Source organism: Rattus norvegicus, chromosome 9 (assembly GCF_021556685.1).
Source record: "Rattus norvegicus strain SHRSP/BbbUtx chromosome 9, alternate assembly SHRSP_T2T, whole genome shotgun sequence".
In the NCBI taxonomy this organism is placed as follows: domain Eukaryota; kingdom Metazoa; phylum Chordata; class Mammalia; order Rodentia; family Muridae; genus Rattus; species Rattus norvegicus.
In genome coordinates this window covers 33,555,102-33,579,210 of record NC_141542.1, presented here as the reverse complement: position 1 = coordinate 33,579,210, position 24,109 = coordinate 33,555,102, and the positions used below count along the sequence as shown (strand labels likewise).

Genomic DNA, 24,109 nt, shown 5'->3' with positions numbered 1-24,109 from the left:
TTTCCAATTTCAGGAATTACATGAAATTCTTCGCAGTCATAAACAGATGAGAGAGGGAGGGGGAGAGAAATAGGGAGGGAGGGAGAGTGGAAGAAACAAAGAAAGGAGAGAGAGAGAAAGAGAGGTTGAGAAAGCAGGCTCGAACCAACATCTGAAATATTAAAGACACATAAACCTAAAGATGGGACCCACCTGCACACGGCTCGCCCAAATTTAATATCACTTTAAATTTAAAAAGTGCTGTAAGTATTTATTTTAAAGGCGGTACCACAGTGTAGCTCTGGCTGGCCCGGTATTCTCTTATCTAAACCAGGTTGGCCTCAAACTCATAGAGATCTACCTGCCTCTGACTCTCAAATGTTGGGCTTAAGGACATGTGCCACCATGCCCAGACCAAATGTCATTGGTGCAAAATGTCATTGGTGCAATCCAATAGAAGTATGATATAAACCAGAAGTGTGAGCTACACAGATATTCAGTTGTTTCGTTTTCTGGTAGCCACATTAAGCAACATAAAAGGACATAGAAAAGTTAGTTTTAATAATTTAATACTTAATCTACTAATCCATAAATTATGTAGAAATCTAATCCACAAACTCATAATCCATAAATTATGAGTTCAATGGACATTTTGTATTTCAAAGTATTAGTGAGATGTTTGTACATTATTTTCCAAGTACTAAGCCTTCAATAGGAGGCATGCATTTTTACTACAATATGCTCATTTGAAATGTAACAGTTTGTGTACTCAGAAGCCATGCAGCCATGGGTGGCTGCCGGTTTGAATAACACGGTCTAACATGAGACAGATTCAACCCTGTGTGAGTTATACATGAAACTCTTCTCACCCTAGGCAGAATTTCACTGATCACCAGAATAATTTCTATCTTCGCAGGACTGAGATGGTGCAACTTTTAAAGCTGTGTCTACCGTCACTGTTGTATTGGGCCAGAGTTCCCTCAGTTACGAGAGGAGGAAGCTAAAACAGATGGTGTCTGAGGGCCATTCTTTTTAAAAGAAAAACGATCTGTTATCCATTTTGATAACCAGAAAAGAAACCTACTAGTCAAGTGACCAAATGAAACAGCTTTGAGATAAAGAATTCACTATGAATGTTCTCTGGATTATTAATGAAATACTTGTCCCTAATGACAGCAGCAATCATTTTTTTTATGAAACACTGATTGACTGTCATAATGCCAAGCCACCTTCTCCACTCCTGCTAATAACCCATGTAAGTATCGGAATCATTTGTGCAAAATCAATGCAGCCTGTGAATTCTCTCAATGCAGCCTCCGACATAGAAACGTTAAGGAACCTTACCGATTATTGTTAGGTAAAAGCCAGCCACCAAATCCGCTTCCCAGGAAAGTTTGGAAGCAAAGGGGTCCTCGTCTCGAAGATAGTGGGGCAGGCGCTCATCCTGAGGCAGGGCAGTGTGGTTCAAGGCCATGCTGTCCTCACACCCCCAAGGGTCTGTAAAGCAAATCAGCAGAGATCTCAACAGACGTAAATACTAAGTCCGTGAATCTGCTCACAAACGCATCCCTTTCTATAAAACAAAAGGCATACACTCCCGGGCCCCACGGGTGATTGGTACCTAGTGGGGAGATGCTCACCGTTTTTTTTTTCTTAAATGACGTAAATACACCAACACGCAGTTGTTCAATTTGCAGTCTAGACAAGCCTGCATTTTCTCCTCAGGCTGCCTCTGAGGCTTTTCACACCTCCCCAGTGAATAAAAGGTTGAAAACTAGTTTGCCCTATTGCTCCCTAGCGAACTTTGTAAAGATCTGAAGTAGGAAATGTGGGCTCTATGTACGCTGACTTGCCGGAATACAGCATTCCGAGGTAGCCCAAGCTTCTCCATTCCTAACGGGCATGGTGAGCTGCTGAGTATTGCTGAGGGAAGAAACAGAGCATTCGATGCAAATATGGACACTTCACTAAATGAAGCTAATAGGTCAGAGATTGACAGGGTTAACCTAAAAGTTGAAGCTGTTCATGAGTGGGGAACGCCAGCTTCCATCCATTGCTAAGAAGCTATCGACAGTTGACTGCCGCTAAAGGAAGGAGAGTCAGTTTTCTTCGGGGATGTGGCCTCTGGTAGGCTAACCATGGTCCAGGAGGTGGCCCTGCAGCCATGTGTGTACGGGCAACACAAATTAGACTCAGTGTGTTTAAAAAAAAACAAATGAAATTGAAATTGAGAGGTGGGGATGACCTGGGAGAGTCAGAGGAGTGGAATGGAAAAAAATTATATATAGTTTGTGTGTGTATGTGTGTGTGTGTGTGTGTGTGTGTGTCTGTGTTTCTCAAATAATAAATGTTAACATATATGTATTAAAAATTAAGGTCTGGGGGATGGACAGATTCCTCAGTAGTTACACAGGTCCCAAATTCAATTCCCAACAACATTTAGTGGCCCACAACCATCTGTTATAGGATCCAAAACCTTTGTCTGTGTATCTAAAGGTAATGACAGTGTAGTCACATACATAAAATAAATAAATCTTTAAAAAAACAAAGGGCTGGAGAGCTGTATTCTGTGGCTAAGAGCACACAATATGCTTATAGGAGAACTGAGTTTGGTTCCTAGAACCCAAACAGGGTGGCTCACAGCCACCTGTGTCTCCAGCGCCAGGAGGATCTGGTACCTCTGACCTTAGGCATTGGCACTTACCACACACACACACACACACACACACACAGAGAGAGAGAGAGAGAGAGAGAGAGAGAGAGAGAGAGATTGAGATACACATGCACACACAGAGAGACATACAGACACACACATATATACAGGAACACATTTATATATGCACACACAGAGAGACACACATACACCCACACACTCACACACAATACACACACAGACAGAGACATACACACATGCACATACAGAGAGACACACATACATATTCTCATACATTCACATGGAGACATACACAGAGATATACACAGATATACACAGAGTGAGACACACTCCTACATATGTACACAGAAAGACACATACATACACACATACATACATGCTTACACACATTTAATACACATACACACTTAAAAATAAAATAAATCTTAGGGAAAAATAGTCTACTTAGAAAATAACTGGGTCTTGACTAAAGCACGGAAGCCTAGCCACGGGAAGGTTTAGAGTTTCTTAAAGCAGAGAACAACTTATTTCAGCCACACTCCTTCAAGTCCAGGATAAAATCCTGAGCAATGTGAAACTCACAAAACACACAGAATTCTGTGCTATTTCTTTTGAATTTTGATTTTGCAAAGTTTACAAAACAAACAACAACAAAAAACAAACAAAAACCTTTAAGTGATACTGCATGTTTCCCCTCCCTGGTAAGAAAGGACCCGGTGCTTCTGGGAAGTGACACGCATTGCTAAGAACATGACGTCCAGTGAGACAGTAGCTACTTCTTGGTACTAAAGGAGGAGAAATATTTCTTCTGAGGTGTCACTTAGAACCAGCTCATTTCAGACTGCACCAGTAGATGTCGCTGTTCAGCCCTCTGAGACATTCGAAGTAAAAGGAATCCGTTCTCCAGAGTTGCCTTACCCTCACACAGCGTGACAGGCAATCAGTAGGTGTCACGGGGCTGCAGTGCTTTCAGTTTCTATAAAAGGGCAGGCTTAACCCCTTTCTGACAGACAGTTTACAACCTACAAAGGCTTTTCAGTAAGAAACGGCACTTGGCAGAAGGCTCTGTGGTGTGAGGACACTCTAATTAATACCCATTCCCATCCTCCCCAGTTAACTACAGAAAGCTATGGGTAGAGGAACTTGGTTACCAAGTCCACTCCATCTCAAACCCTGCCCATCCACAGGATTTCTTTTCACTGTCAAGCTCCTGATTCCCGATATTATGGTGAAGTCTATCATCACTAGGTCCCCAAGCACTCTGGCTGTCTGGCCCCTTAGATTCAGAAACAGAAGATGAGGGCTGAGGCAGATTTCGCACACTTCGTCGGATCTTAAAATTCTGATCCATGGCAACTTCCGAAGAGTCACATCTTACGGGTCCCTCGTGTTCACTACTGACAAGATAATGAATTTCTTTTTTATTCGTCTTTCCCTGCGCGTGATTGGCGTGTTTGCATGCACGAGAGCGCATATGTGAGGGGTGTACATGTGGAGGCCAGAGGTAGATGTTGGTAGTCGTCTTTCATATCTTTATACAGGTAATAACTTTTGATCGACATCTGAGCTTGCAGAGATCACAAGTCCTGCCAGCTAGCTCCCTGTGGTGTTCCTGTCTCCTCCCACTGCCAGGGCATATAATTGATGTGGTGCTGGGGGAATCTTGTGGAAGAGTTGGGGATAGAATTGAGTGAACCAGAGGGGTCCAAGACACCCACCACAAGAATATCTACAGAGTCAACTAACCTGGGTTCCTGGGGGCTCACAGAGACTGAATGACCAATCAAAGAGCTTGGAGAGGCTGGACCTAGGTGCCCCACACGTTTGTAGCCGATGTGCAGCTTGGTCTTCGTGGTTTACAGGCAGTAGTTCTTCAGCTTGGGCAAATACAATTGGGGGCAAAGACCATTTCCTCCCCAGACAGATCAGTATGTGAAATCTCAGATGTTTCCGTTGTCATGTCTATGGTCTACCCTCCTGGACTCTAACCCTCTGAAACTGTAAGACCCGTTAAATGCTGTCTTTTATAAATAATAATGAATAATTTAACATGGGAGCCACCTCTTCATCCTCAACACATGAATTTGCAAACAGATTGTACACATTGAAGCCAGAGACCCTGTCTAATTTTTGCACACAGGAATACTTATTTTCCAAAGCCTGGAAATTTTTTGATTATTCATATTAGCATATGCCTTTAAGCAATGAAACATACCCTGCTCCTTCCATCACTTACTCACTGATTCTTTTGTTTTTAAGTTTCTTTTTTCTTTAATTTTTTATTAGATCTATTTCTTTACTTACATTTCAAAGGTTATTCCCCTTCCCGGTTTCCTGTCCATAAGCCCCCATTCCCTCCCCTCCCCCTCCTCCATATGGATATTCCCCCTATACATCCCCCTTATCCCTCCCCCATATCCCCCTGCACTGGGAGTCCAATCTTGGCAAGACCGAGGGCTTCCCCTTCCACTGGTGCCCCAACAAGGCTATTCTCTGCTACATATGCAGTTGGAGCCCTGGGTCAGTCCATGTATAGTCTTTGGTAGTGGCTTAGTCCCTGGAAGCTCTGGTTGGTTGGCATTGTTGCTCATATGGGGTTGCAAGCTCCTTCAACTCTTTCAATCCTTCCTCTAATTCCCCCCAAGGGGGTCCTATTCTCAGTTCAGTGGTTTGCTGCTAGCATTCACCTCTGTATTGGACATGCTCTGGATGTGTCTCTCAGGAGAGATCTATTTCCAGTCCCTTTCAGCATGCGTTTTCTAGCTTCATCATTCTTAGCTAGTTTTGGTGGCTGTATATATGGGCCACATGTGGGGCAGGCTCTGAATGGCCATTCCTTGAGTCACTGCTCTAAACATTGCTTCCATATCCCCTCCTATGGATATTTCCTCCTTTTAAGAAGGGGTGGGAGCATCCACATTTTGGTCATCCTTCTTCTTGAGCTTCATGTGGTCTGTGGATTGCATCTTGGGTAATTTGAGTTTTTTGGCTAATATCCACTTATCAATGATTGCATACCAAGTGTGTTTTTCTGTGATTGTGTTACCTCACTCAGGATGATATTTTCTCGTTCATTCCATTTGCCTATGCATTTCATAAAGTCATTGTTTTTGATGGCTGAGTAGTACTCCGTTGTGTAGCTGTACCACATTTTTTTAATCCATTCCTCTGTTAAAGGGCATCTGGGTTCTTTCAAGCTTCTGGCTATTATAAATAAGGCTGCGATGAACATAGTGGAGCATGTGTCTTTGTTGTATGTTGGAGCATCTTTTTGGTATATGCCCAAGAGAGGTATAGCTGTGTCCTCAGGTAGTGCAATGTCCAATTTTCTGAGGAACCACCAGACTGATTTCCAGAGTGGTTGTACCAGTTTGCAATCCCACCAACAATGGAGGAGTGTTCCTCTTTCTCCACATCCTTGCCAGCATCTGCTATCACCTAAGTTTTTTATCTTAGCCATTCTGACTGGTGTACTCACTGATTCATTAACCATGAATAAAACAACAAGGCTTTTCTCATAACAGCTCACTATTTTAAAAAAAAAGTCAAAATCATCTCCTACCCACAGTGATGCATAGAAGTTTTAAATAGAGCTTGGATTACTACAATAAATATGACAATATAAATATATTTTATAGCCTCTGTGGATCTGTATTTGAAATTAAGGGATAACTTTAGGCATAACTAGGCCTAAGTCCTCATGTCCAAACAAAGGGGACTTATAAAATGGTTTGGTGGCAGATATGAACAAGTATATTTTATAAGGTCACATTCCCAAACACACACACACACACACACACACACACACACACACACACTAGTACAAAAGAAAAGAGTCTAACCTGCTCTGTTTTATTGATCCACAAATCACCTTCGAAATCATAAAAACATTACACAAGAATTTTTTTCCTCTGGCTCCCTAAATTTCTTGTAGTTTAAAACAGAAAATAACAAAAATTCTAGGAAGTATGGGTGTCTACAGATGCACAATGAGAGCAACTTTCTGCTCCAGGTGGCCTTGGCCTTGTCTGCTCTCACTCCATGAACTTCAGGCCGTGTATGTATGAAAGAGAGAAAGAGACTCTCTCTCTCTCTCTCTCTCTCTCTCTCTCTCTCTCTCTCTCTCTCTCTCTCTGTCTGTCTCTCTCTCTCTCTCTCTCTCTCTCTCTGTGTGTGTATGTGTGTGTGACAGAGAAAGAGAATGTGTGTGAAAGAGAGAATGTGTGTGTGTCAGTGAGAGGAGAGTGAGTGTATGTGAAAGAGAAACAAAGAGATGTGTGTGACAGAAAAAAAGAGAGCGAGTGTATGAGACAAACACAGAGAGAAAGAAATAGAATGTGTGTGAGAGAGAAGAGAGTGAGTGAGTGTGTGTAACGGGGGAGGGAGAGAGAGAATGAACAAAATTTCCTTCTGGTGATAAATTCTCTGAGAACATGAGATCCAATACATCAGTACCTTGGAAAATTTAGCATGAGGACTCTGTGAAGCTAATAACAGAGACCTCCCAATGGGAAAATAGCCGTGGCATGGGTTATGTCAGTCATGACACGCATGGGTGAGGGGGCTGTAAATAATACTAGGGAACATCTAAATAAAGAACATCCTAGGAATGAGAGAGAGTATATCAAAGAAAGACAAACAGCAAAACCTGAAAGTCAAGCAAACCCTTCAAGTTGGGTAGAATTCAGAAGTCGCATTGCTGGTTTGCACAATTTACCAAATGAGGCCTACTTTTCTTACTGTGTTAAAGGATCATGTTAGAAAACTGAAGTTCAGCACTACATAAACTCCAACGATTTGAGCCCAGCCTAGCAGGTCAAGAAACCTTTCCCTCTCCCCAACAACAGCCAGTCAGTCAATAGGTCATAATTGCACAGGAATCTGCTTATTAAAGACCATGGAGATGCACAGCTCAGCCTTGACTCTATTCTAGTTCTATCTCCTCTCTACTTCTCCAGTTTCCAGCTATGTGTTCTCCCATTGCACCAGCATGGTGGTATCTATAACTTCCCTTTAAAAATGAGCTGAGGAACGTTGTGATCGTATGGTAACAGTGTTACTATTTAGGGGGGAAACACTTAAATACCAATAAACCAATAAATATTTTAAGTAGAAGGAAAACATAGGGAAATGCCGGGTCTGTTGGCTGTGTAAGGGGAGGTGTGACACAGTGTCTGCCCCTGGAGCATCCCTAGGCCATGGATCCCCATGATCCTCATGTCTGCTGATGTTTGCTGTTGCCCTGAAGCTGGTCTGCTGGTTTTATTACTCTACTTGCAATCTTTCTTTCTGGGGGATATACTTCCCCCCATTGCTCAGAGCTAATCATGACGTAATAATTGAAACAGACGCGGTGTTCAGGAATGAGGAATGGAGGTGATTATGAGGCTGTCGAGGATGAGGAGAAACAGCCTTCCACTTGGCCTTTAGGGCCATGGGAAAGGATCTAGACAACATAGCCATAAGGGCCACAAAAGCCTACATGGTCCATTGTAGAAATAGTTCAATGCCAGACTTGGCTTTGAATTGGCAATCATGAGAAGACACATGTACTCCCTGGTCCAATGACTGCTGTGTTAATTAGCCAGGATGAACTTGGGGACATCAAGGAGAGAGAGTTAGAGTGTTCTCAAGAAGAAAAGGTATGGTTAGAAAAAATAGGAATTTATATATGATCTAGGAATAGATAATGTCAGGAGAGCACACAAGGCCATGGAATTGCTAGGGTGAGGAAACAAAGATCAGAGGATTAAAAGATGATGCAGAAGCATACGAAATGTTAGCACTTTGTTCTCCTGGCTGTTTGAAGAATTGGAGATAGCGATGCCTAGAGAGGTACTAGAGGGAGCTAACCGCTTTACTTACATAAACTCTAAAATGTTGTAAGGAATCATTTCAATTTTAGTAGTCTGTCACTTTTCTGTTCTTACGTGAAAATAGTCACTAAAGTCTGCTGTCTGCTGTACCAGGAAACCTCAAGAGCTCTGCCCAGTGACCCGTGGAGAACAGGTTGTGTAAAGCTAAAAAGAAATGTGTTTTTGCTTTGTGTTTAGTTTCTGCTCTAAGGAAACGGGGGTTTGGACTATTGATCCAGGACTTGTGGAATTTATGTAAATCTGAGAATTTTTGATGATTATTAACAATGATCAAAGCCTTTGTGGTGTAGCCTTAGTAAATAAAAGGTTGGGTTTGGGCTCTCTCTGGTCATTAAGCTGAAGTATAAAGAATGATGAGCATCATCAGGGAACAGAGAGAGTCCCCGAACTAGCAGCTTGCATCCACTATGGACGCTGAATCATTATTGAGTCAGCACTGTTCCCCTTCCTGTCTTTCTCAGGACCCTCCTCACGCTGAAGTCGGAGCTCAGCAGGGAAACAGAAAGTAGGAATACATGCTTTGAGGGGTAAAACTGATTCTTTTTTTGTAGATGTACAGATATATTTTCTGCATATATAAATATATACACACGAATATATACCAAAGTTATTCCACTTAATGGTAGTTCTTTGCACTTCATTTGGTGAGGAAGGTTCTTAATGAGACCCAAAACTTCTCAGCTAACTGCCTATGGTATCTCACTTTTGAAATATTAATTGTCTAAATATTTTTTAAAAAAAGTGTTAGTGGTTATATTAGTAAAACATTCAAACCATCAATTTATCCATTCATATAAATATTCATAAATATTTTGCACAGGCCCCTACGGAGGCTATGAATTACTGTCCTTGGGGCTTTGCAGAGTGAGAAGTTGAAGGGGTTTTGGTGGTGGTGGTTCCATTTGGTTTTTCTACATGGAACCAGAGAGAGCCCTAGAATTTCACTACCGGGCAGGCAGCTGTTCTCTTCCTCTGTGTTTTCTCGGAAGCCAACACTGCCCTGGGTGGATGTCAATCAGAAATCCAGATCCCGTGTGTCACCAAGGATATTTCCTCCCTAGTAAGTGTCTTTTCTTGCCCCCTGAGTGTCCTATAAACTCAGCAAACCTCGGTAATGCTTTTTCTTCTTCTGTGTGTGAGCAGCTACAGACGCTTCAGATGTGCCCTCATCCTTGATACCGTTGATACTGTCCTAATTTACTGTGGATCAAATTTGATCCTCTTAAAAAGTTGAGATTATGCTGACAACGATCAAGATGTAGTACGAGCCTACTCTACAATGGGAACAACCAGAAATCGCAGGAACATTTGAAGTAGAAATCAAGAAATAACACAGTTTGGGAACACAAATCCCAGAAGCCAGGGTAGCCTTCATCTGTCACAGAGTGTTAATGAGATCTTTGCCTTCTCGACAAGCAAAATGTTCACAGCCAGGAAGAAAACTAGAAATTGACTGCAGGTGCTGGTCACACACACATGCACATGCCCTAACTTCTGTTGGTATGGCCCAGTATGATACTAGGCAATCAAATACAAGAATAGCATTTGTTTCCAAGCCACTAAAGGGAAAATACAGGAGGACACATGGAGCATACGTGTGAGAGAGGTAACAAGGGTAGAAGGGGAGACGGAAAAAGAAAACGTGTTTACATAACCAAGCAAGCAACAGAATAATCAATAATTCAATATCTTCTCAGCCATGTGGAAAAAATAGAGCAGCATCGTCTGTCGAGAATAACAACCTTTGTGCCAATTTATTCTCAACAATTTCAGCTCCGAGCAGAAAGCAAGTCTTAAGTGATAGAAGAATCCACTTGAATATTTTGAAATAGTTACTATTGTCTTAAACCACATCTCTCGTGGGGTCAGTGTCCATTTTACCCACCTTCCCCTCTGAAATTCTAAGCAGCAAATTTCAGGTTGATTTAAACCCATGTTATCTCTCCAGCCTCCTTCTCCTAGACAAATTCCACAAGGTACACATCTTACATAAAAATTTATTGCTGTAATCGTTTGTCTTCAGTAACTTCTATTTGCAGAATGAGAAAGGAATCCTTCTACAAGGCCAGATGGTGTGGACCATCTCCAACACAGCACCCATTGACCATCTCTCTCCTGGGGAACTTTGCATGTTTCCAAGAGCCCTTCCTAGAGAAGCAGGTAAATGACCCAACCCTCTTCACTCAATAATGTCTGCTCTTGGCCTAAGACTACCCTAAGAGCAGATAGGAAGAACAGATATGGAACTGGAACCTCTAACATCCCACCAGCACCATCAAGGAACACAGGACTCGAGAATCCTTGCCTACAAAGCACCTTTGACTTCAACCTCGCAACGGTCCTCTCATTTCCTCCTCAGCCCCCAAATCACTGGGAAAGAAATGTGGGGGGAGATTAAAAACCTTGAAAAGGGGGCCAAGGATCCCCTAACTTACTCCCCAAATTCAAATATTTCAGCCCTGAACTCACAGATTTGTGTAGATCATGAGCTATGATTTACAGCCACAGAAGAACTCAAATACTGGTTGCTAATAGTAACCATCAACAGAAAACAGCATCAGAATTGATAATAATGGCCAGTGTGAAACACGTGTGGAATTTTCAACAGTAGAATTTGTTCATGCTCTCAAAAGTGAGTATCATGCAAGGTTTAAAAAAAATTACAAACAGGAACATACAGGTTAAAGATATTTACTTTGTCAATGAAGCAGCAGAGTGTTTCAGGAAATAGAAAAACTGAAATGTTATTTTCAGACACCATTTGTAAACATTACTTGATACACACAGGCCGAAACTCAACAGGAAAAAATAATAACTTCTTTAATTACACATTAGTATTCAGAATAAGCTCTGATCAGTTAGTGCCTTGTTCCTTGCTCTTACAACCTCCAAGAAAATGAGGGAAGGACTCCCCAACACAACCCATCGAATCCAGGTCACAGTGTCTTTCCCTGTGAATCATGCCTGGATGTCCTCAAAAGCCCCCTCATGGACCATTGAACTCCAGGTCTAATTTTAGGCTGTAGGTATTAGAAGTTGTCCTTTGTAAATTATTTCAACCCTTTGTTAAACTTACCGTGAGTTTGAAGGGCCTGCCAAAACCAGAAGTTTGCTTGCTGGGCTTCTAGCCGGGTCTGCTCAGATCTGTCAGGTCTTTTTATTGGTTCTTTCCAAAGCGACGCTCCAGTGGCTTTGCACCTCCGCTGATGTTAAACATTATTGAATAAAAGGTACTCATTTTCTAGATGTCGCTCTTCTCCCCACCCCTTCGCTGAAAGGACCAATCACATTCTTGGGAGAAAAAGAAAAGAAAAAAAAACACACACACACACATACACACACACACAAGCTCATGTTATTGAATTATGAGGGATGCAATTTTGGAAGCTTAATTTATCAGTGATTAAAAGAAAACAACAGCAGCTACTTGGCCCTTATATTGATCAGAGAGAGAGAGAGAGAGAGAGAGAGAGAGAGAGAGAGAGAGAGGTTAATGTTGTCTCCCGACTATAACAGTCTATATACTTTGTTCTTCTGATGTCAAATCCTTTGCTTAATTTTTTTAAATAATGGAGGATTAGAACCTTAAGTTCTTTCTGAACGATTTGTCCTCCCAGGCTACCTTTTCAATCAAGACAGATTCTCCCCAAGTACCTAATAGAATTGGCTGGGGGGTGGGGAGAGGCTACTAAAGTAGGAAAAGGAGAGCTCATAGATAATTTTAAACACATAAAGGTTAGAACTTATCTAGACCCAACTCACAATGGTAATGGTGTGTCAGGCTTGGGAATGAAGTCTGTCCCTTTGCAGAAAGCATCCGTGGCTCTTCATCTCTGGAAGGGGACCTCCCTTGTGAGTGGCCCTGGGATTTGTTGGTTTTCATTGTTCTGTTTCCTCTCCACAGCCGCAGTAAGACGAACGAGGCTGTTATTGCCACTATTTTGTCACGAAGAAAATGTGCGGGTTGGCTAAGGCTGCAGTCAGATCCAGAAAGGATATGCAGTTCATACTAGGTCAAGCTCTGTGGCTCCTAGTAGTTTCTCCTTGCAGGTTTGATGGCTGAATCAATGACTAAACCCTTAACAACATTACAGTTTGAATATGAAAAAAAAAAGCCCACGCCGGATCATATGTTTGAATACCCGGTCCGCGCTATTGGCACTGTTTGGGGAAATTATGTGCTCTTTATGGAAGAAATGGAGTACCAGGAGGCAAGCCTTGAGCATAATTAATACTCAGCCCCTTCCTCCAGCCCAGAAGGGCTCACCCTGCTTCCTATTTTGTAGATGTGTGAGCAAGTGGAGTGGCAAGAACCTCCAAGCACAGCTACCAACCCCTGCCACTGCCAGGCCTTCCTGCCACTATGGACCGTAGCCCCTAAACCATGAGTCAGAATAAATCCTTCCTCTTTTAAGTTGTTTGTGTCACTGACTAGAGGCGTAATTAATACATGTAGCATTGTCTTAAATATTTTAATAAAGAAAGGGAGTATTATGTTTCTATTAGAGAAAAAGAACAGTGTGTGTCGATGAACATAATCATTTTGGAGAATTCTCCTGAAAAATAAGGATGTTTCAGACCAGTCCTCTGAAGTTACGTTCCTAGATATTCCTGTATAAACCCAGTTTTAAATATCCTAACCCACCAAGACTAGACGTATGCTTTTTATATAAGATCCCATTCTTTTTGACACGTTGTCAAAATATTTTTTAAACTGTGATCTTTTAAACTGTCACAGCCACTATAGAAATCAATGTGGAGGATCCTCAGAAAACTAGAAATAGATTTACCCCTGTACTACTCCTGTCTGTACACTCGAAGGAGTCTATGTTCTACTACAGAGATTCTTGATCATTGCTCCTGTCCACAATGACTAGGAGATAGGATTAACCAACATGCATGCAAATGGGCGCTCAATAAAAACATGGTACATGTATGCAATACAATACTCACCACAAGAACACAAACATACAAAAAAAAAGTTCACATGTTGGTGATCCAAAATTTTATCCTGAGAAATTAAGATAGAAAACAACAACGTAAACAGAAGAGATGAAATGCTAAACATAAAAATATAAATCAACAAAATAAAACCATATAATCGATAAAGAAAAAATGAACAGAAGTACACACGGCCATTTAAATGATCTCTGGACAATCAATTGAAGAGGCAGATCATTTGGTAGCGAGTTTGTTTGGCACACACAAAAGATCTGGGTTTGAGTTCTGGCAGCACATAACCATGGAGAATGTCACCATCATGTGATTCTAGCTTTTAGAAGGTGGAGTCAGGAAGATCAGAAATTCAGCTACACAGCGACTTGAAGTTCAATCTGGGATCAGAGACAAGGTCATTTAACACAAAGAAGTCTCCTGAACAGAGAGTCAACCTATGGAACTATGACATCCAACAAAGCTTGAAACTGACCTAACAATAATAATAGATCCATTTTTAATTCTGTAAGTAGATCAGCAGGTTGAAATATTAGCTATTAGAATCACATATAGAACTTGTTAAAAGTGTATTTTCCTGATAGCCACTGGGAATCTTAATTCAAGTCTAGTCATAAATAATTAAATCCTTGCTAGTGTTGCCAATGAGTATGCATCCCTAGGTAAAACTATTTACTTTTATCTTATGAGACTGTATTTGTCTTTTGTCTATTTTGCATCTTGATATGAAGAGATAATGAGGCAATGGTCTATGTCAACAAAGAATTCCTCAGCAATGCGTATGTGTGAACACTGGCAAACCACTGGGAGACTGAGAATTACAGCAAACTTCCCACTTACCATGTGCCCCCAACAATTACTCTGTGCCATTCATGACAACCTGAAGGTCTCTGGATAATTACTACACATTCAATGAAATGCAGAACATGGGGAAACAGAGGTTAGTGACATATATTAGGAAGATGCAATATAATTCTACACACTCCAAAATAATGAAGAGGAATTTTCCACTAGGCAACACAAAAATTAAACAATGCCTTGTGGAGAGATTTATGTCTACTCCCTCAATGCAATAGTTTTTGTTGATTGATTGTTTCTTACCCCGTGTTTAACTAGGATGATATTAAAAACAATATTGATAATGGCATTAACTAGCATTTAATATCTACTAAATGCTGAAACTATACTCATGCATGTATATGCATATGTACATGTAATAGTGTGTAAATTATATAGATACCATGACTGTATTTGTCTAGACACACTCTTTACTTTGTAAGTACACATAATGAGAAAATTTCATCCTCAAAATCTAAATCCACTTTTGTCATATATTAACAGCGAAATATGTCAATCACTATTATATTTTAATTTGTTAAAAGTTATTATGTACCCTTGAGGTTCATAGTATACCTCAGTTGTAGGGCACTTATGTAGCATTCATAAGGCTCTGCATCCCCTCCTCAACACTAAAAATACATAAAAATATTAACGCCTTCTTAAGCACCATATAATTCTACCAAATACCCTGAATTATTAATTAAAGACTTACTCATGTGGTGGGATGAAGAAGTTGTATATATTTTTCATCTACTAGTTTGACCCATAACTTCTACAACCAAACATAGAAATTAAATAGTTTGGCCTCCCAGTCAGATATCTTTGTTGAGCAAAACTTCCTGAATGAATGGAGCAATGGGCAAGTGAAGACTCATAACTAGTTGAAATGTCACTAAGCATGTTTGTCGGTTTTGGTATAAGCCTCTTGAAGATTACCAAGGACCAAATTTATTGGGCAGTTTTCCATCACTATAATAAAATGCCAGGGGTTATTAGTTTAGAAGGAGGAAGGTTTATTTTGGTTTCTGGTTTTGGAGACTCCAAGCCAAAATCAGGCAGGCTCGCCGCTTGAGGTCATGATGAATGAGTTAGATTTCTATCAGGGAGCCGATGGTAGAGCAAAAACACTCAATTCATGAGCCAGGAGTTCCTCTAAGCTGAAACTTTTTTTCCATGAGGATGGGAGGAGCTCAAGAGAATCGGGAGGTGAACGAATCACCTGTCTGGAAAGGGTGCAACTTTCCCAGGGTTACAGAAGCAATATACAGCTTCCAGAGGCAGAGACCTCACAGTTCAGCTGCCGAGATTAAAGGTTTAGACCTGTTGAGCTACCATCAATTAACGCAAAGACCTCCAGGCTTGCAGCTTTCACTAGTCTCATCTATGTTAGGGTGGGATTTTTGGTAATGTAGCTACTTCTGAGTCACTCCTACTTCTTTAGGTAGTCAATCTCCCATACTCCTGTAAGTAACCCCCAAAACCAAGCTGACCTTTGAAGTAATCACTACTTTAGTCTGTTGTGGGTTTCCTATCTAGGGTGAGCAGTCGTGTGTAAGTGTCATTTCAACCTAGGAGGCAAAGAAAAGGCTAGATTACCACAATCCTCTTCAGCAATATGCCCCCAATCACCAAAGGTCATGTCCCAAAGACCCTATCTCCTGCAGGATCTATCATCTCCTGATAGTCCTAACTTAAGGAAAATGATTTCAGCATGTGGACCAAACAATAGCTAGATATAGCGATTTATGAGATACAATGTAATAAAAAATGATGGATTAAATGACTCTCTGCTTAACAGCACACACTGCACCCAAGTCCTGTGGGGGAGAGAGCTGGAACCTCAGAAATGTGGACACTCCTGAGAACCCAGAGTCGACAAATGCTTTCTGCCCACATTCCCGACCCAAGAGGAAATCACCTAGTGTCATCTTTGTTCCCTGGCATAGGGACCTAGGAGCAGTCAGAGGCAGGACCCTTCAGGTTTCTACCTGTGCCAAAAGCTGAAAGCCAGTCGTCAGGATCACCTTCACACCTGAGAGCAGAAGTAAGATCAACTTTTCTGCTCCAAGCAACCTGCCTGGTGGCCCTAGAACACACAAAGGCAGAAGTCCTCTGGGACCGGGCACTTCTGGTTTCTGGCTGTGCCCGGAACTGAATTGAACTGATCCCACAGTTCCTTGTACCCAAATCCCAAGTGGGAGAGAGCTGAATTCTCAGAAGTGAGGACAATCCTGAAACCTCAGGACATACTGCCACTTCTGCCCACTTCTGCCCACATTCCCAGCCCAAGAAGAAACTGCATAATGCCTCTGGATACAGAAATATAGGAGTAGTCAGCAGCAAAAACCGCTGGTTCTGCCTGCACCCGAAACTGAACTGAACCGGTACCACAGCTCCCTGCACCCAAATCTCATGGGGGAGAGACCTGTACCCTCAGAAGTGCAGACACTTCAGAGAACTCGGAGAAGACAACTACTTTCTGCCCACATTCCTGACCCAAGAGGAAATCGCTTAGTGCCATCTGTGCTCTCTAGGCACAGGGAACTAGGAGCAATCAGGGTCAGGTCCCTTCAGATTTCTGCCTGTGCCAAGAGTTAAAAGCCAGTCACCAGGAGCACCTACACACCTAAGAACAGAGCTCTCTGTTCCCAGACCTGGCTGAAAGAAAATAGGCCTACAGGAGTGCTAACACACAAACCTACAGGAGGGACAAGCCACTGTCAGAAACAGCAAGACAAGCCAACACCAGAGACAATCTGATGACGAGAGGCAAGATTTGGATTTAAAATCACATCTCATGATGATGATGGAGGACTTTAAGAAGTACATAAATAACTACCTTAAAGAAATACAGGCCAACACTGGTAAACAAATAGAAACCCTTAGGGAGGAAACAAAAAAGATCCCTTAAAGAATTATAGGAAAACACAACCAAACAGGTGAAAGAAATGGACAAAACCATCTGGGATTTAAAAATGGAAAAAGAAACAATAAAGCACAAAGGGAGACAACCCTGAAGATTGGGAAGAGATCAGGAGTCATAGATGCATCCATCACCAACAGAATACAATAGATAGAAGAGAGAATCTCAGGGGCAGAAGATACCATAGAAAACATGAACACAACCATCAAAGATAATGTAAAATGCAAAAAGCTACTAGCCCAAATATCCTGGAAATCAAGGACACAATGAGAAGATCAAACCTAAGGATATTAAGTATAGAGGAAAGTAAAGACTCGCAACTCAAAGGACCAGTAAATATCTTCAACAAAATTATAGAAGAAAACTTCCCTAACTTAAAGAAAGAGATACCCAAAAACATACAAAAGGCCTACAGAACTCCAAATAGATTGGACCAGAAGAAAATTACTCCTGTTCCATAATAGTCAAAACACCAAATGCACAAAACAAAGAAAAATTTTTAAAGCAGTAAGAGAAAAAGGTCATGTAACACATAAAGGCAGACCTATCAGAATTACACCAGACTTCTCAACAGAGACTATGAAAGCCAGAAGATCCTGGACAGATGTCCTACAGACCCTAAGAGAACACAAATGCCAGCCCAAGCTACTATATCAAGCAAAACTCTCAATTAACATAGATGAAGAAACCAAGATTTTCCATGACAAAACCAAATTTACACAATATTTTTCTACAAATCCAGTCCTACAAAGGATAATAAATGGAAAACTCTAACACAAGAAGGGAAACTACAACCTAGAAAAGGCAAAAAAAGTAATCTCCTTGTGACGACACCAAAAGAAGAGAGACACAAACAAAATTCCACCTCAAAAAACAAAATTGACAGGAAGCAACAATCACTATTCCTTAATATCTCTTAACATCAATGGACTCAATTCCCCAATAAAAGGCACAGACTAGCATACTGGATATATAAACAGGACCCAGCATTTTGCTGCATAGAGGAAACTCATCTCAGAAACAAAGACACTACCTAAGAGGAAAAGGCTGGAAAAAATCTTTCCAAGCAAATGGTCAGAAGAAACAAGCTGGAGTAGCCATTCCAATATTGAATAAAATCGACTTTCAACCAAAAGTTACCAAAAAAAGATAAGGAAGAACACTTCATATTCATCCACGGAAAACCCCACCAAGATGAACTCTCAATCCTAAATATCTATGCTCCAAACACAAGGGCACCTACATTCATGAAAGAAATCTTACTAAAGATTAAAGCACACATTTTATCTCACACAATAATAGTAGGAGATTTCAACACCCCACTCTCATCAATGGACAGATCATGGAAACAGAAATTAAACAGAGACATAGAGAAACTAACGGCAGTTATCAACCAAATGGACTGAGCAGATATTTATAGAACATTTCATCCTAAAACAAAAGAAAATACCTTCTTCTCAGCACCTCATGGTACCTTCTCCAAAACTGACCATATAATTCATCACAAGACAGACCTCAACAGATACAAAAAGATTGAAATAATCCCAAGCCTCCTATCAGATCACCCCAACTAAGGCTGGACTTCAATAACAACAAAAACAACAGAAAGCCCACATATACATGGAAGTTGAACAATGCTCTACTCAATGATAACCTGGTCAAGGAAGAAAGAAAAAAAGAAATTAAAGACTTTTTAGATTTAATGAAAATGAAGGCACAACATACCCAAACTTATGGGACACAATGAAAGCAGTACAAGAGGAAAAAATCATAGCTCAGAGTGCCTCTAAAAAGAAACTGGAGAGAGCATACATTAGCAGCTTGACAGCATGCCTAGAAGCTCTAGAACAAAAAAAAAAAAAAACAAACAAACAAAAAAAAAAAACAAATACACCCAAGAAGAGTAGAAGGCAGGAAATAATCAAATTCGGGGCTGAAATCAACAAAGTAGAAACAAAAGGACTATACAAAGAATCAACAAAACCAGGAGCTGGTCTTTGAGAAAATCAACAAGATAGATAAACCCTTAGCCAGACTAACCAGAGGACACAGAGAGTGCGTCCAAATTAACAAAATCAGAAATGAAAAGGGAGACATAACAACAGAATCTGAGGAAATTTGAAAAATCATCAGATCCTACTATTTAAAACCTATAGTCAACAAAACTGGAAAATCTGGAGGAAATGGACAATTTTCTAGACAAATACTAGGTACAAACGTTAAATCAGGAACAGATAAACTATCTAAACAACGCAATAACTCTTAAAGAAATAGAAGCAATTATTAAAAGTCTCACAACCAAAAAGAGCCCAGGTCAAGATGGGTTCAGTGCAGAATTCTATCAGACCTTCATAGAAGACCTCATACCAATACTATCCAAACTATTCCACAAAATTGAAACAGACAGAGTGCTACTGAATTCCTTCTTTGAAGCCACAAATACTCTTATACCTAAACCACACAAAGACCCAACAAAGAAAGAGAACTTCAGACCAATTTCCCTTATGAATATCGACGCAAAAATACTCAATAATTCTGGCAAACCGAATCCAAGAGCACATCAAAACAATCATCCACCATGATCAAGTAGGCTTCATCCCAGGCATACAGGGATGGTTTAATATACGGAAAATCATCAACGTGATCCATTATATAAACAAACTGAAAGAACAAAACCACATGATCATTTCATTAGATGCTGAGAAAGCATTTGACAAAATTCAACAACCCTTCATGATAAAAGTTCTGTAAAGAATAGGAATTCAAGGCCCATACCTAAACATAGTAAAAGCCATATACAGCAAACCAGTTGCTAACATTAAACTAAAAAGAGAGAAACTTGAACCAATGCCACTAAAATCAGGGACTACACAAGGCTGCCCACTCTCTTCCTACTTATTCAATATAGTAATTGAAGTCCTAACCAGAGCAATCAGACAACAAAAGGAGGCCAAAGGGATACAAATTGCAAAGGAAGAAGTCAAAATAACACTATTTGCAGATGATATGATAGTATGCTTAAGTGACCTCAAATGTTCCACCCGAAAACGCCAAAACCTGATAAAACAACTTCAGCAAAGTGTCAGGGTATAACATTAACTCAAACAAATCAGTATCCTTCCTCTACTCAAAGGATAAACAGGCTGAGAAAGAAATTAGGAAAATGACATTCTTAACAGTAGTCACAAACAATATAAAAATACCTCCAAGCAATCAAGTGAAAGATCTGTATGACAAGAGCTTCAAGACTCTGAAGAAAGAAATCGAAGATCTCAGAAGATGGAAAGACCTCCCAGGCTCATGTATTGGCAGGATTATTATAGTTAAAAATGACCATTTTGCCAAAAGTAATCTACAGATTCAATGCAATCCCCATCAAAATTCCAACTCAATTCTTCAGAGTTTGAAAACCCAATTTGCAAATTCATCTGAAATAACAAAAACTCAGGATACTGAAAACTATACTCAACAATAAAAGGACTTCTGGGGGAATCACCATCCCTGACCTCAAGCTGTATTACAGAGCAATAGTGATTAAAAAAAAAACTGTGTGGTATTAGTACAGAGACAGACAGGTTTATCAGTGGAATAGAACTGAAGACACAGAAATGAACCCACACACCTATGGTCACTTGATCGTTGACAAATAAGCTAAAACCATCCAATGGAAAAAAATTGGATTTTCAGCAAATGGTGCTGGTTCAACTGAAGGTCAACATGTAGAAAAATGCAAATTGACCCATTCTTATTGCCCTGTACCAAGTTTTAAGTCCAAGTGGATCAAGAGTCTCCACATCAAACTAGATACACTCAAACTAATAGAAGAAAAAGTGGAGAAGAGTCTCAAACACATGGGTACTGGGGAAAATTTCCTGAACAAAACACCAATTATTTATGCTCTAAGATCAGGAATCAACAAATGGGACCTCATAAAACTGCAAAGCTTCTGTAAGTCAAAGAACACTGTCATTAGGACAAAACAGCAACCAACAAATTAAGAAAAGGTCTTTACCAATCCTACATCTGATAGAAGGCTAATATCCAAAATATATAAAGAACTCAAGAAGTTAGACTCCAGAAAGCCAAATAACCCTATTAAAAATGGGGTACAGAGCTAAACAAAGAAGTCTCAGCTGAGGAATATCGAATGGCTGAGGAACACCTAAAGAAATGCTCAACATCCTTAGTCATCATAGAAATGCAAATCAAAACAACTGTGAGATTCCACCTCACACCAGTCAGAAGGGCTAAGATAAAAAACTCAGGTGACAACAGATGCTGTCGAGAATGTGGAGAAAGAGAAGCACTTCTCCATTGTTGGTGGGATTGCAAACTGGCACAACCATTCTGGAAATCAGTCTGGCAGTTCCTCAGAAAATTGGACATTGCACTACCTGAGGACCCAGCTAACACTCTCCTTGGCATATACCCACAAGATGCTCCAGTATACAACAAAGACATGTGCTCCACTATGTTCATAGCAGCCTTATTTATAATAGCCAGAAGCTGGAAAGAATCTGATGCCCTTCAACAGAGGAATAGATACAGAAAATATGTTACGTCTACACAATGGAGTACTGCTTAGCTATCAAAAACAATTACTTCATGAAATTCATTGGCAAATGGATTGAACTAGAAAATATCATCCTGAGTGAGGTAACCCAATCACAGAAAAACCCACATGATATGCACTCACTGATAAGTGGATATTAGCCTGAAAGCTCAAATTACCCAAGATACAATCCACAGACCACATGAAACTCAAGAAAAAGGATGACCAAAATGTAGATGTTTCCACTCCTTCTTTAAAAGCAGAACAAAAATATCCATAGGAGGGGATATGAAAACAAAGTATGGAGCAGAGACTAAAGGAACAGTCGTTCAGAGCCTGTCCCACATATGGCCCATATATATATATACACCCACCAAAACTAGATAAGATTGATGAGGCTAAGAAGTGCATGCTAACAGGAACCAGATATAAATGTCTCCTGAGAGACACAGCCAGAGCATGTCAAATACAGAGGCAAATGCTAGCAGCAAACCACTGAACTGAGAATGGGACCCCCGTTGGAGGAATTAGAGAAAGGATTGAAAGAGCTGAAGGGGCTTGCAATCCCATAATAACAAAAATGCCAACCAACCAGAGCTCCCAGGGACTAAACCACTACCCAAAGACTATACATGGACTGACCCATGATTCCAGCTGCATTTGTAGCAGAGGATGGCCTTGTTGTGCACCAAAGGAAGGAGAAGCCCTTGGTCCTGCCAAGGTTGGACCCCCCAGTGTAAGGGAATGTCCAGGGTGCTAGGGGGGGTGGACATGGAACACCCTTATAGAAGAAGGGGAGGGGGAGAGGATAGGGGGCTTATGGACAGGAAACTGGGAAACGGAATAACATTTGAAATGTAAATTTTAAAAAATCAAAAAAAAGAAAAAAGAAAAAGAACACACACACAAAGCACACACTGTTCTTGCAAAGAACCTGAGGTCAGTGTCCAGATGCATCAGCTCCAGAGGGATGTGGCATACCCACACAGAGATACAAACACATAATTAAAATCAAAATTATGGCTAGAGTTGAGGTTCATCAGTTAAGAGCACTCACTGCCCTTCAGAAGACCCAGATTCGGTTCCCAGTACCCACATCAGTCAGCTCACAACTACATGAAGTACATGTAACTCTAGTTCCAAGGCATCTGATACTCTCTGGTGCTACACACCACACACACACACACACACACACACACACACACACACACACACTTTAAATTAAAAAAAAATATCTTTTGATATGTTGAGACATGGTCTCTCTACATAGCCCTGGCTGTTGTAGAACTTACTATGTCAACCAGGTTGGCCTTGAACCCACAGAGATCCACCTTTCTCTGCTTCACTCCCAAATGTTGGGCAAAATAACTTTTTTTAGAAGAAAGACTACAAACTGGCAGTGTGTGGAGGAATGTTTCAAAAAGGAATTTATACAAGCTCTTATCAAATTAGCTTTCTGGAGATGTACAGGGAACAAGTCAGAAGAACTTACCTTCCACAAAGAGTTGTAATAAAGGAGAGAAGTGAGCAAGGGACCATAAATGGTATTTTAAGACACAGTTAATTTGGTTCCAACTAAAATTTCAACTCGGGTCTCACTTGAGAAGTCCTGAGGAAGCATTTCAGTGGGGAGGGGAAACGGGATAGTACAATTGTTTAAATCTATCAGCCTTCAAATTTTATTTTAATAGCAAACAAAGTGTTCCCAAGCACTCTCTTGTCAGCCGTGAGAATCAGCTAGTAACTGTGGGCATCAGAAGCCATATCATAATGATACTTGAGTATGCTTTTTCCTTCTGAGTTTTACATAAACTTCATCTTTTTATTTAAATTTGGCTATATGAACACATCTCTTGTAAAATTCTTTGAAAATGTTCATATACAAATACATTCATATATGAATATCCAGAGACTAGTGGTTCTCAACCTTCTTAATGCTGTAAACCCTTTAATACAATTCTTCATGTTGGGTTAACCCCCCAACAGAAAGGTTATTTTTGCCGCTACTTAATAACTGTAACTTTGCTACTATTATGAATTGTGGTATAAATATCTGTGTTTTCTGAAGGACTTAGGTGACCCCTGTGAAAGGGTCATTAGACGCCCCCACAGGGGTCATGACCCACAGGTTGAGAAACATTGATATATAGAGAGCTTGTTTTTCCATCCACCATCTATTATTCTTCCTCATCTTCTTCTGTCTCCCACAGAAATCTTCCTCTTTTTTAGCTCCTACTTTTATGTGTGTCCCGCTGAATGGAATTAGGGTTGTCTACACAAGCAGAAATAAGACGGCTATTCACCGGCTCACA

At 40.6% G+C, this 24,109-nt stretch overlaps 1 protein-coding gene across 2 annotated transcripts in view; it reads right to left on the bottom strand.

Moving 5' to 3' along the window:
* The window catches only part of Opn5 (opsin 5), a 48,795-nt gene extending 47,319 nt beyond the window's left edge, over nt 1–1,476 (bottom strand). Inside the window, 1 exon segment of one of the 2 annotated variants that reach the window (NM_001389270.1) lies at nt 1,324–1,476. In NM_001389270.1, coding sequence (NP_001376199.1) covers nt 1,324–1,453 — 130 coding nt within the window. In that variant the 5' untranslated portion in view covers nt 1,454–1,476. 2 annotated transcript variants of the gene reach the window in all.
* Between the last annotated feature and the right edge of the window lie 22,633 nt (nt 1,477–24,109).